The sequence below is a fragment of the Apis mellifera genome, linkage group LG5 (assembly GCF_003254395.2).
Source record: "Apis mellifera strain DH4 linkage group LG5, Amel_HAv3.1, whole genome shotgun sequence".
Classification (NCBI taxonomy): Eukaryota; Metazoa; Arthropoda; class Insecta; order Hymenoptera; family Apidae; genus Apis; species Apis mellifera.
Window position 1 is genome coordinate 13,025,230 of NC_037642.1, and position 13,191 is coordinate 13,038,420.

A 13,191-nucleotide genomic window follows, 5' to 3' on the forward strand; every position below is an offset into this window, starting at 1 on the left:
TCGAAAAAAAAAAATATTGAATTATTTTTACAAATTTAGCTTAAAAGGAAATTATTAAAAATGAAAATATTTTTTTGGAAAAAAATAATATAAATTATTAAATATAAAAAATATATTATATAAATATAAATTAATAATAAAATTATTAAATATTAATTTTTACTTGTAAATTTTAACTCAAATTTATCGAAAAAAAAAAAAGAATATCGAATTATCTTTACAAATTTATCTTAAAAGGAAATTATTAACGTGAAAATACTTTTTCGAAAAAAAATTATTAAATTAACTTTCACTTGTAAATTTTAACTCAAATTTATCGAAAAAAAAAAATATTGAATTATTTTTACAAATTCATCTTAAAAGGAAGTTATTAACGTGAAAATATTTTTTTGGAAAAATTATTAAATATTAACAAAATTATTCATTTGTAAATTTTAACTCAAATTTATTAAAGAAAAAAAAGAAAAATTTGCAAAGAATATTTTTACAAAGTTATTTTAAAAGGAAATTATTAGCGTGAAAATATTTTTTCGGAAAAAATTATTAAATATTGACCTTCATTTGTACATTTTAACTCAAATTTATCGAAAAAAAAAAATATTGAATTATTTTTATAAATTCATCTTAAAAGGAAATTATTAACGTGAAAATATTTTTTCGAAAAAAAAGTATTGACCTTCATTTGTAAATTTTAACTCAAATTTATCGAAAAAAAAAAAAGAATATCGAATTATCTTTACAAATTTATCTTAAAAGGAAATTATTAATTTTATATTAATTATTAATATCAAAGAAAATAAAGAATATATCAAAGAAAAAAAAGAAAAATTTGCAAAGAATATTTTTACAAAGTTATCTTAAAAGGAAATTATTAACGTGAAAATATTTTTTCGAAAAAAAATTATTAAATATTAACCTTCACTTGTAAATTTTAACTCAAATTTATCGAAAAAAAAATATTGAATTATCTTTACAAATTTATCTTAAAAGGAAATTATTAACGTGAAAATACTTTTTCGAAAAAAAATTATTAACCTTCACTTGTACATTTTAATTCAAATTTATCGAAAAAAAAATATATTGAATTATTTTTACAAATTTATCTTAAAAGGAAATTATTAACGTGAAAATATTTTTTCGAAAAAAAATTATTAAATATTGACCTTCACTTGTAAATTTCAACTCAAATTTATCGAAGAAAAAAAATGTTTAAAAATATATCTTAAAAGGAAATTATTAACGCAAAGATATTTTTATCGATGCCTCCTCGTATATAAGAGAAAAGATGGCGTGAAACGAACAATGCTAGCGCCGCGAAAATTCGCGTGAATCGGAAGGGTGAGTAACGTGTCCTTTCGAAAGTTTTGGTCAGACGTGCACGCCTACTTCGAGTGGAGGGGGAAGCTCCGTTGCCTAAATTCGAGGTTAAACCGAAGCCAGTTTCCGAGGAAACTTCTCGCGATTATTTATACGAAACACGCTCTAATCCGCGGGGAGAATTTCATACATATATATATATATCGTGGCCACAAATTGCCTCTGTCCGTTTGCCTTCGGTAAATAAAAAAAGAAAAAAAGAACGCAAATTTATGGAAATACGCGTATAATGGCGCCCTTCGTTCGCCGCCTAATATCAATAACAACGGGAACGAAAATATAGACCGGGTATAGAGATACGATCGATGAGAATCGAGGTGGACCGAGGAGAAAAGAAATCGAAAGAATCCGGCGCCGTTTATTTCACTCTCCCCTTCTCCCCCTTCTCTCGCTGCAATCCTTGCCTCCGTTTATTCCAACCTTCGAATATTCTGGGTGAACCGGCCAGAGGAATTTTTTTCTTTTTTTCTTTTTTAAAAAAAATATTCGCTCTATCCTCCGTTTCCTCCGTGCGTGAAAACAATTCGCAAAAGGTGAACGTTCTATCGATCGACGACGATTGTTGCTAAAGTTATCAGCTGTACTGGAAAGAAATCTCGCGAATACGGGTTTATATATTCGTCACACATACTTATCCGAGACGAAATACTAATCTAAATCTTGATGTATTATTAGACAAAATATTCCAACGATATCGATATGATCTAATTTATAAATATAATTTATATAATAGTCGAAAATATTTCGAATAATTTTAAAAAATAATTCTTACCATTTGGAATACCTCTTCCACTATTGTGTAGCGTATAACGTTAGAACTGTCCATAAAGCGTTTGAAATAGAGATGGCAGTCCTAGCAAAGGACTCCTCCTCTTGCTCCTGTGCCCCTCTGCCATCCCGCGACTTTTTCTCCCCAGTGAACAGCGGTACGCGATCGCACACGGAACGCTCGCGTTTATAAACGTATTATATCGAGAAGCGAAGAGCGAAAAAACTTTTTCAACGATTCATCGCGCCGTTTGTTTTATCGATTTTTCGCGTTCGTATTACACATCCGTTCAATCGATGCTCGGTCGGTAACGGAGAAGGATAAAAGATTATTAGGAATCAGTTTGGACACTCACCTTTTCCTCGAGCGCCGGTCCGTCCGTCATTGCGTGCATAATGGCGTCCGAAATGCGGGTGTCCAATTGTCTGACAGCCCTCTCGGCATTCAGGCCCAACGGATCGTTACGACCGTCGACCGCCACCACGAGCCTCTCCACTGTTTCCACGTAACCGGACCAAGCCAGGTCCAGCTCGGATGCTGGCTGCGTCAGGCAACCTCTGCACGCACAATCCGATCAACTGATACGTTTCCAAGTATTTTGCGATTATTCTTATTTTTTTAAAAATAACACGAACATTTTATTTCTACTTCTCGTTTCTCATCTTTCCCGCGATTCTCAAAAGAATTAATACGAACGTCGAAAAAAAAAGAAGTGAGAAAATTGGAAAAGTTAAAATTAACCTTGAAGTTAAATCGACCAGACAGTTGGAGATATTTGCGCGAATAGCAGGCCATGCGCGCGCGCGAGGGAACGCCTCGTCAAAGGCCATAAAAGAAAGTGAAAGTAACCGAACACGACGCGGAATATAAAGCGGCTCGTTAAGGTTAAAAGAAACGTAAGAGGAAAAGAAAAGAAAGTGCGTCTATACTTTTCATTTTCGCGAGAATCATTTTGTGAATTGAACCAAGACCAAGGAAGAAGATTAAAAAATTCGATGTATTGAAAAAAGAAAAAGTTTCAAAAAAAGCTGAGAAACGAAAATTGTGTATAAACTCTTTTACTTTTACTATAAATTAAACGCGCAATATTCTTATGCGAGGAATTAAGCGTGCGTGACATTTTATTTCACGCTCGAGCGAACTCGAAATTAATCTAACGCCACGTGGAATTCATTTTCGACTTTAGATGGTTTTCAACGAAATTTACACATTTATATATATATATATATATATATTCACTCGCGTAATAATTCGAAATTTAAAGAAAGGAAGAAGAAGAAGAAGAAGAAGAATCGACGCGTGTAATTGGCAGCACCGTGGGCGTGCTGCGTTTCAAAAATCGCGCGTGAAAGGTGAAACGATTCCCACAGGTTTCGAGGGCTAACGACTAATGCGATTGAAAATTAGAAGGGAGGGCCGGCGTGAATGGCGCGGCGCGAGCCGTGGATAATTAGCGGTGCGGCGGATACGAGGGTGGTCACCTCATGACATTGGTGCAGAATCCACTGCAGGGCCTGACGGAGGGACCGATGCCCTTGCACCTTGGACAATAGGTCATCCTGAGGAGGGCGGCGTAGCAGGCCTCCTGCTGGGGGCTTGTGCCGGAGAACAGCACGCTGTCGGTCCTGTCCAGCACCGTTTTGCCGAGTGTCAACGCCTGGACCAGGACCCGGGTCGCCTCCAGGCTTTTCGAGACCGATTTCGCGACCTGGACCGGTATGTCGCCGAACGGTTGGATCTGTTCCATCGTCTCGTACAGGCACGTCTTGAACTTCTCCGTGAAATCTTGCTCGTATTGGCGGGGATTCACGGCGCCGTGATACGCGATCGGGAACAATTTGGCGAAGAACTCGATGAACCTTTCTTGAAGCATGTCCCGCGTCAACGGTTGCTGCAAACTGTCCGGCGTGTTGCTCGGTGACACGTAATCGACCATCGCCTGGTACAGGGCTTTTATCGAGGGCCTGCTCGATACCGCCATCGTCCGATACACTTGATCGAACAGTGTTAAAGTTTTGTTCTCCGACTGTCTCGCGAGCATCGTCACCGTTTCTGTAAAACGAAAAAAAAAAAGAAAAAAATTCAATTATAAATATATAATAATAATAATAATAATAATAAATATATAATAATAAAAAGATTATAAAAAAAATGGATAGAATCGGGTAGAATCGTTCTCTCGAAATTTCGAATCGAAGTTTCGACGAATTCGTTTCGAACGGTAACGCACGAGAACGCGTTATATTCGCTCGGCGGAGAGAAAGAAATATCGAGAGCTATTGGAGGGAGAGAGACAGAGCGGCGAAGAATAATGGACTCGGGCCCGATGCGCGATGCAAAGCGAGAAGGAACCAAGCTTCGGACGATGACTAACGTAAGAACAAATTGCCCACGCACTCGGACCTACTAACATTCCTTCGGTCTTCCTTCTCCTCCTCCTTCCCGATCAGACTGCGATCCGGCTCTCGAAATACCTCTTCGCGAAGGAGGAAATGGCCGGTGAAATAACGGCCATCGGAAAAGGACGGAGAGACGAAGGATGGAAGGAAAGAGGAAGACGCGTGGAAAGGAAAAAAGGAAGAGATATCTGCTGCACCTTCTTCTTATCTATCTTCCTCTTTCTTTCCAAAGCCTTCTTTTACCTTCGCTCTATCTCTTTCTCTATCTCCCTCTCTCTTTACGGTCGGTCGCCACGGCGCGTCTCGTCCTAAGGCACTTGAGGCCATTCCGCGGCACGCTAGAGCGAGAAAGAGAAAGAGAGAGAAAGAGAGCTTCGACATTCCTCTCGCCGGTCATTTTATTTTAGCGCCACCGTGTGGGAGAGAGCCCTTTTATCTCTCTCGCTCTTTCCTTTTCTCCATCGTTCTTTGCTCGCTCGTTTCGCACACAGGGCCCTGTGTGCCATCTTTCTCCTTGTCCCACGCACCACCGCGCCTCTCTTTGGATTTTGCGCGCCTCGGCAGCCTTTTCCCTCTCTCTCTCTCTCCCGTGGATGGACGACGCTGCCGGTGTGTGTGCTCCTCGCACGCTACCCGATGGTGGCCATGTTGCGGACCACGGAGGGGGTGCAAAAGGTACGTCGTGGGAACTGTACCACGCAGCCGTCTCGGACCCAACTAAATTTTAACCGCTTCGCGTCTGCCGCTTTATTTCCTTCTCTTAATTCTCTTTCATTAACCGATTTAATTTCTTTCTCTACTGGAGAAACAACGCAACGGTTCAAAAGGAAAAGTCGAATATACGATACGTGTGATTCCAGAGTATTCCATATAAACAGAGTATCGATATAATATACAAAAATTTTATTATTTCTTCAACTAATTTGTAACGATTTAATTTATAAACGTAGTTAAGATAATTGTAACGTACACGAATAAGCTGTACATATCTCAACGTAACTTAATATTCGAATCATAACTCTTCTACCACTGTGTAGCGTGTCAGCAAGATTGTCAACAAAGAGAAACGTTTCCAACGAGTAAACGCGCACATAACCGAGGCGTAAAATCGCCTGTTTGATTTTTACAATTGGCAAGTTAGTTAGGATCGAAGTTGCTGGCCCGATACGGGATTGACCTACGCCCTGCCATACGTATATATATATATATATCGCGAGATGCGAGATACGTGTATCGCGCACACTTGGACGTAATGTACGCGCGGTGACGTTAGACAATTAGAGTGGATTCGCACACGTCCAACGTTGCGTCCGGTCCACATTTCTTGCTCGGCCAGGCGCACGCGCAAGGGGAATTCGCTGGATAGCGCGAATAAGAATAGAATAAACGGTCACGTTCGAAACTTGTGAAACGGGCGGGAGGGGGGGGGGGGAGATTTTAGAGAATAAATCGAGCATTAAGGTCGAGGGTAATGCCGCGTGTCTAATGTAACTACGTTCTTCCTCTTAGCAGAGAATCTTGTTTGAAAAATGTCAAAGGTATTATTAAGAATATTATATACGATAAAAAAGAAATGGCGAGTAGAGGGGAGTTATAATTATTACCGAAATGATCCCAAGTGGTCTCTTAACGGTAGAGACTACTTGATCGCGATTATTATTGAGTTAATTAATTATCCATTATCGTAGCCCGACGAAAATCTAATTTCCGTCCCTATTACAGGGCTCTCTCTCTCTCTATCTGCATCGCTCGATAAGATTAAAATTAATAGGATTACTTACTCGATGCATTTTCGTGGCCATCTTACGAAGTCTATCGCGGTAAAAAATTCTCGGCGAAAAAAAGAACGAAAAGGAAATCGATGGTAATTAATTCGTTTTCGCGAAACCTGTTCCTTCCGGCGGACGCGAATCGACACCCACTCTTCCCCGACTCGACTTGGCCGGGTCGAGCGAATCACGAAACACGCGTGACCCGCGATAAATATCTCTGCGGTGGGAAACGCTTTCCGCGAGTCGATCGAAAATAGAACGCGCGAGCCGGAGAGAGCCGAACGAGCCTAGAGAGACACTGATAGACGTTGCCGAGGCAACGACACGCGCGGGCATCCCACTTTCGCCGCCAAGATTCTCCGTCTCGTTTCTTCGAACTCGCCTCGTTCTTTTCCCTTTCTTTTCTTTCTTTCTTTCTTTCAACGTGAATTACCGAAAAGTAGGATAATTCTCGAAAACTTTGGATCCTTCTAGCGGGAAGGAATGGATTCTATCCGACTCGTGTCCGTTTTAATGTTCTCGAGGACATGCGCGCGCACGTAACGTACGTAGCCTACGATACTCGACTGGGGACAAAGTCGTGCGCCACGAAAATCATAGAGATAGGCGGAATAACGGGGAATCGCTCTTTCTCTCTATTTCGCACCGCTAAAGGGTTTAATCTGTGCAAACATGCACGCTGTGTATATCCACCCACACAGGTCGGTTCGATTTTCTCCAAGTTTCGAGCCCTGACTTTCAGACCAACGGGTTTACTAAATATTTCCTCTCCTCGTTTTATCGTGTAAATATATCGGTTTTTCTTTTTTTCGCGTGGAGAAAACATGAAGGAGTTGAGGAGAGGCCTTTACGATTCTATTTTTCCTTTTCACGCTCTCTCTCGTTCGGACGGAATATAATTTATTTTTACGAAACAAATTACCGATAAGAAGAAATTACGTTCGAAAGGAAGGTACGTTTATTCGAAATTATAACTTATCTGATAAAAACAATACTCGTTAAAAGCAATCAGCGCGATAATGCATTTTTCGGGAAATGTACATACGTTTATCAGTTAAGCGCGTACTTTTTCCTTTTTTTCTTTTTTTTTTTTCGTTCGATTGAATCAACAAACAAAATAATATCTCAATCGATGTTTTTTTTTCGAATTATCCGATCGAAAGATATCGAAGCAGATGCGACACACGTGTAAACTGACACGTGTGTATTTTTTTTTAACAAATATATCAAAAAAACAGAGATCACAAATCTACTCGCGAGAGGGACAATTTGCCGCGTTTAAATATCGAAAACGAGCAACTTGATTCGATTACAAAATCGAAATGGTGGAATTTACTCGTAATAAATAATTTAAATCATTATTCGAAAAAATTCCTTTGTTGAAAAATTCTCTCTTAAATCACATCTCCTTTAAGTTAAAATATACCTTTCCTTTCTTTTTCCTTTATAAAAAAAGAAAAAAAATCCGATTCTAGATCCCTGAAAAGATGGACTGGGAGCACAGCTTTTTCCTCTCAAAGGTTGAAAACAAACGCGTGGAATATTTCTTCTGGAAAAATGGAGAAGAAGTTTCGAGACGACTAATTAACCCAATCTTCCCAACTTTTTTTCATGATCGAGGGAAAACTTTTTTTTTCCCCATAATAACGGTAACGTAATCGAAAATTTTCCTCCAATTTAAATCCTCGCGGCTCGCTGCCTCGAAAGATTACATCAACGATGGAAAGAGAGAGAGAAAAAAAGGGGGAAATGAGAAAGGGTTCGTTAACAGGCGTGTGTATATGTACGTATATTTTAAAGAGAATTCCGCGGGATTTCTCGTAATTTATAGTTGCACCGTCCGGGGTATCGTTTATCTAAATATAGATAAGGCTTGTTCTCTTTCTCTCTCTCTCTCCACCTATCTCTGTCCCTTTCCCTCTCGGTGCGCAAAGTCGTGCGGCGCGAAATTCACGGCGGAACGCGGCATAATAAGGCCGAAGGTGCAGTGCAGCCAACCGCAAAATGTCTCGAGACCCTTCGCGCCCGGCCAACGAACGATTCGCGAATCCGATAATATTTATACACGGATCTTCTTTCTCGAAAGAGATTAAAAGAATTTTAAACTCGGAGCATTGAAACAACTTGGATTCGTTCCTAGGATTCTGGAAAAATATTTTCCTACGAAAATAATCCGTGGGTACTTTTTTATTTATCGAGTTGGATTTCCGTATCGAAACAATAGAATGGAACTTCGTTCTACTCGCCTGAAACCGATATTTTTGCATTCTAGGATCGAATTCTTTTTATCCCGAAAATACACGTTTATCAGCCGATGCGAAAGCGTGGGGGAAAAAATTGCGAGGCGCGAGACGAGATAAATAAATTGCCGTCGAAAGTTGAGGCAAGAAGAAAAAAAAAAGAAAAAAACTTCGATTCGAATCGAATCGGAAAAGAAAATTTTCGAGGGAAAATTTCGAGTTACGATCGAAACGACGTTTTCTTCGTTCGTGACTCGAAGCGAGCTCTCCTCCCTCCCCCCTCCTCTCTTCCCTCGCCTTCGAATCGAAAAACATTATATCCTTGAAACACTTGTAACACGCGGAACGGTAAATAATAACGAAACGTTACGTTGATTGTTTAAAGCGATCGAGGGACAACCTTCGACGTGCACAGTTGTTAAGTTAGGTTAGGAAGAACTAAATTTGTCGATCGTGCGTACACGTCACAAGGTAAGCGAAAATTACGCAATCCTCGAATATATATATATATGGATATATGTTTTATTACGCAAGAGATCTTTAGCTAGAGACGCAAAGGAATAAATTGATACGCTATTAGATACGCCAGTTTTAAAACCAGATCCTCTGCCCGGATAATAATAGGTTATATTTGAATAATAGAGCTTCCCACGTGTTAACGCTGTTATTATTAAGCTCGATAAAAAAAAAATTTCGATTAACGAGAAACGTTTTATCTTCCATTACGAAATATCCCCCCGCCTCTTATCAAGTTAAATTCGAGTGACCTCGATTCCACATTCCAACATTCGCCATTCAACCTTCCTTTTCCAGAAGAAGATACATAGTCTTCTTCTCCGGCGAGTAAATGAGAGTAAAAAAAATTAAAAAGATAATTCTCGAATATAATTATATATTATAATTATATTCTATGGGGAATATGTATTCCATGTAATTATATAATTATATATTATAATTATATTGTATGGGGAATATGTATTCCATGTACGGTTAGAAGTGGAAGCAATGCGAATTTCGCGGGGAAATGTGATACTTGACGAGGTTAGGTAGACCCCTCCCCCCTCCCTTTGCATTCGAGTGGACCACGTTGTCGCCCATATATTCGCGTTTACGCATACCGGCCGAGGGCCACCGATCATGCAAATCCGGGATGGAATTCGATACTATTCTTCTTTCTTCTTCATGCGCGAAATTTCGAGCCGTACATCGAGCGAAATTGACGAGATGAGTTTCTTTTGAACAGATTCAGAGACGGAGATGGATTTTTTGAAAGTCTCTTAGCCGTGATTGCATTCGACTTGGATTGGATTTTCTAATAAAAAATTATATTTTTCTCAGGATGGTAAAACAGAGGTAAGACGCTTAGATAGTAATAGAAAAGATATGGTTTGAATATTGAAAATTATTTTAATCGTTTTCTTTGCGAAGTTGGGATAATCTAAGTCCAAGATTGGAAGCTAAAAATATTCTCAAAATTGTTTAAATTATTCATATAATAAATTACATTTATAAATTAAACCATCGAATCGTAATTAATTATTGAGAAATAAAAAAATTATATCGATACGTTAGAATAATCTAGATTCTATGCCTACGCTAATACATCGGTTTAGATATAGATCGTCGTCTGGAATTCGTATATGTGACAAATACCACGATAGAAATAAATGTACGTGTGAAAATAGGCGTTTCCTTCCATGCTGACCAATCAGCGAGACTTCTTTCCACCAATGAACGATATTATTCACTTGCTGAAAAACAGTCTCGCAGGACAGCACAGAGATAAGAGAGTCCTTCAAACGTTTTGTTTACAATCCTGACACGACACTACACACGGTAAAAGAGTTTAGAGTTTGAATACTCGAAATTACCGTAAAAATTATATTTATTTTCATAAAGTTACGTTAGAATAATCATCCAAGACTGGAAGCTAAAAATATTTTCGAAACTATCTTATGAGTCTATTGATGAGAAATAAAAGAATTTTTGTATTATATGTTAGAATAATCTAGATTCTATACTTAAGCTAATGTATCGAGGTTAGATATAGATCGTCCTCTGGAATTGGTATATGTGACAAACACCACGGTAGAAATAAATGTACGTGTGAAAATAGGCGTTTCCTTCCATGCTGACCAATCAGCGAGACTTCTTTCCACCAATGAACGATATTATTCACTTGCTGAAAAACAGTCTCGCAGGACGGTACGAAGATACGAGAAGTCCTTCAAACGTTTTGTTTACAATCCTCGCACAACACTACACGGTAGAAGAGTTTATAGTTTGAATACTCGAAATTATCGTAAAAATTATATTTATTTTCATCCAAGACTGGAAGCTAAAAATATTTTCGAAATTATCTTGTAAATAAAACTATCGTTACTGAAAAATAAAAAACTTTTAGAACTATCTGCCTTAATCTATACGCTAATCTAATCGCCGTTTGAATCTATGAAAATAAAATTTCCTTGCAAATTAATCCCTTTCCATCAGTGAACAATACTTGTTTTCGAATTAAAAAAAAAAATACGTCGTTGCACCAAACCACTATTTTCCCGCGTTTCATCTATTTTTCTTTTTTTTAGCGTCTACTTTTTCAAGTTCTCCCTCTTCGCAAGAGTATCTGTCACCAACTTCAATTTGCTTCTGACAACCATGCCCACTTGTCGGTACGGTATAAAAAGTGGGTTACGGGTACTGCCGCGGAAAGAAAACAACCAGCGAGAGACTTTAAAAAAGAAAATTGTCTTGCAGATTATCCTCGTAGATTACGCGAATATTCCTCCATTTTTTCCCTCCTCTTATTTATTATTATTATTTTTTTTTCGTTATACCCGAAATAATTACACGGAGTCGTGAGTACGGAACCGTGTTTTCGAGAGAAGAAGGAAGGAAGGAGGAACGGTTGATAAAGATGGAAGCGAGGAAGAAAAAGTAGAGAATACGATGCGCGCCATTGTGAGAAATAAGAGAAGGATGGCCCCGTAAGCTACCGACGACACGGGTCATCTCGCTTATCTCGGGCTTAACCAGCCGTTTAGCTCGGTTACACACACACGAGCGGGACAAATGTACAGGTGATACAGACGCGGGACCTTTCTTATCGACTCGGGCCCTGCGTTACCTGATCACCCACGTAAAACGCCTTGTAGAATCGTACCGGTATCGGGGATTATCCTTGCCGGGGGGAATTGAAAAGACGCCACAACCATTTTAAATATAATTGTGCGCCTCGAGAATCCATTTTATTTTTTTTTTTTTTTTTTTGCGTATTATTCACGCTTAGAATTCGAAATAATCTAACGTATCGAGATAATATACAAATTTTTTTTATTTCTCATAATGGATTAATTATGATTTATGTAACGATAATTTAATTTATTAATAAATAATATTTATTTATTAATAAATAATTATATATATATTAATATATATTATATATATATTAATATATATTATATATATATTAATAAATATTTATTAATATATAATAATTATTAATAAATTAATTTATAAAGAGAATTATGAATTATTCTAAAAACATAACTTTATGAAAATAATTTTTACGATTTTGAATATCGAAATTATAGCTCTTTTTACTATTACGTATTTAGTATATGGTGTCAGGATAGTCAACAAAGCGTCTGAAGTGGTGATAGAAGATCCTAGGGAAAGACACTTCTTGCCCCGTGTACCGTTTTGCGAAACTTTTTCCCAGCAGTATGATACTACGTTTCGAGTCGAAACTCGTCCAAACTCATCCAAACGAGACGCGTAGTCTCATCCGGTAAATTACACGCGTCTAAACTTTCCGTGATGTAGCCGTAGACTAGAGATAAAAGACGAGCCCGTCGATTCCTTTTACGTACGAGTTTTAGTATATTCGTGTTTTATCGCGATTCTTTTCTTGATTAAACTTAGAACACTGTTAATCAGTTAAAATAGGAGAATTGAGGAAATTTTCGGGAAAAAATTTTTTGGATTATATAGATTTTTCGAGAGACATTTACACGGGAGAATCTGTCTCGACTCGTTGCACGACAGGACGAAAGTGTCTCTGCGACGCGTACTCGCGGCGCTCTACCCGTCAAATAAATTGCAACAATGGAACGAAGATCTGAACTGGCAACCCCGATCGTCACGAAATATTTGCGCCGCTACGAAGACTCGTGTATCTTTTTCCCAGAGAATCACTCGTTGCGAGTTGAAATAGAAAAATGTTTTAGAAAAATTTGCCCATTTTGGTTAAAAGGGGGTTACACAGGATTTTATTCGTAGACAAAGAAACCGTCAAGTTTCACTTTCATTGCTCGATGAAAGAGAATGAAACGAAAACGGAAACACCGGTTGTTTTTCATTTTTGCTTTCGATCGATCCACGATGTTAATGCGTCGCGCGCGAGATAAAACACGATCGTTGTTTCCTCGGCTAGGATTCTCTCCCTGCTCGTTACATTAATTACGCAAATGTCTTGATTATCGTACGGCCAATAACGTCAATATTGGGTCGTTGGCTGGTTCAGCACGCAGGAACGTACACGCGCATTAATATATGCTTTTAGAGAGGGATCTCGAGGGCCGAAACGCGCCAGTTTACACACCGATAACATATCCTCCACCGACACGATTAATTAT

The 13,191-nt window shown here is 38.4% G+C and overlaps 1 protein-coding gene across 2 annotated transcripts in view; it reads right to left on the reverse strand.

The window, feature by feature from the left end:
* LOC552545 (division abnormally delayed protein) overlaps window positions 1-13,191 on the reverse strand; it is a 91,122-nt gene that overhangs the window by 57,091 nt on the left and 20,840 nt on the right. For both annotated transcript variants that reach the window (XM_026440932.1, XM_026440933.1), the window contains exons 3-4: window positions 3,628-4,198; window positions 2,502-2,703 (exon numbers count right to left, since the gene is read on the reverse strand). In XM_026440932.1, the coding sequence (XP_026296717.1) occupies window positions 2,502-2,703; window positions 3,628-4,198 (773 nt within the window). The remainder of the gene's footprint in view (window positions 1-2,501; window positions 2,704-3,627; window positions 4,199-13,191) is intronic.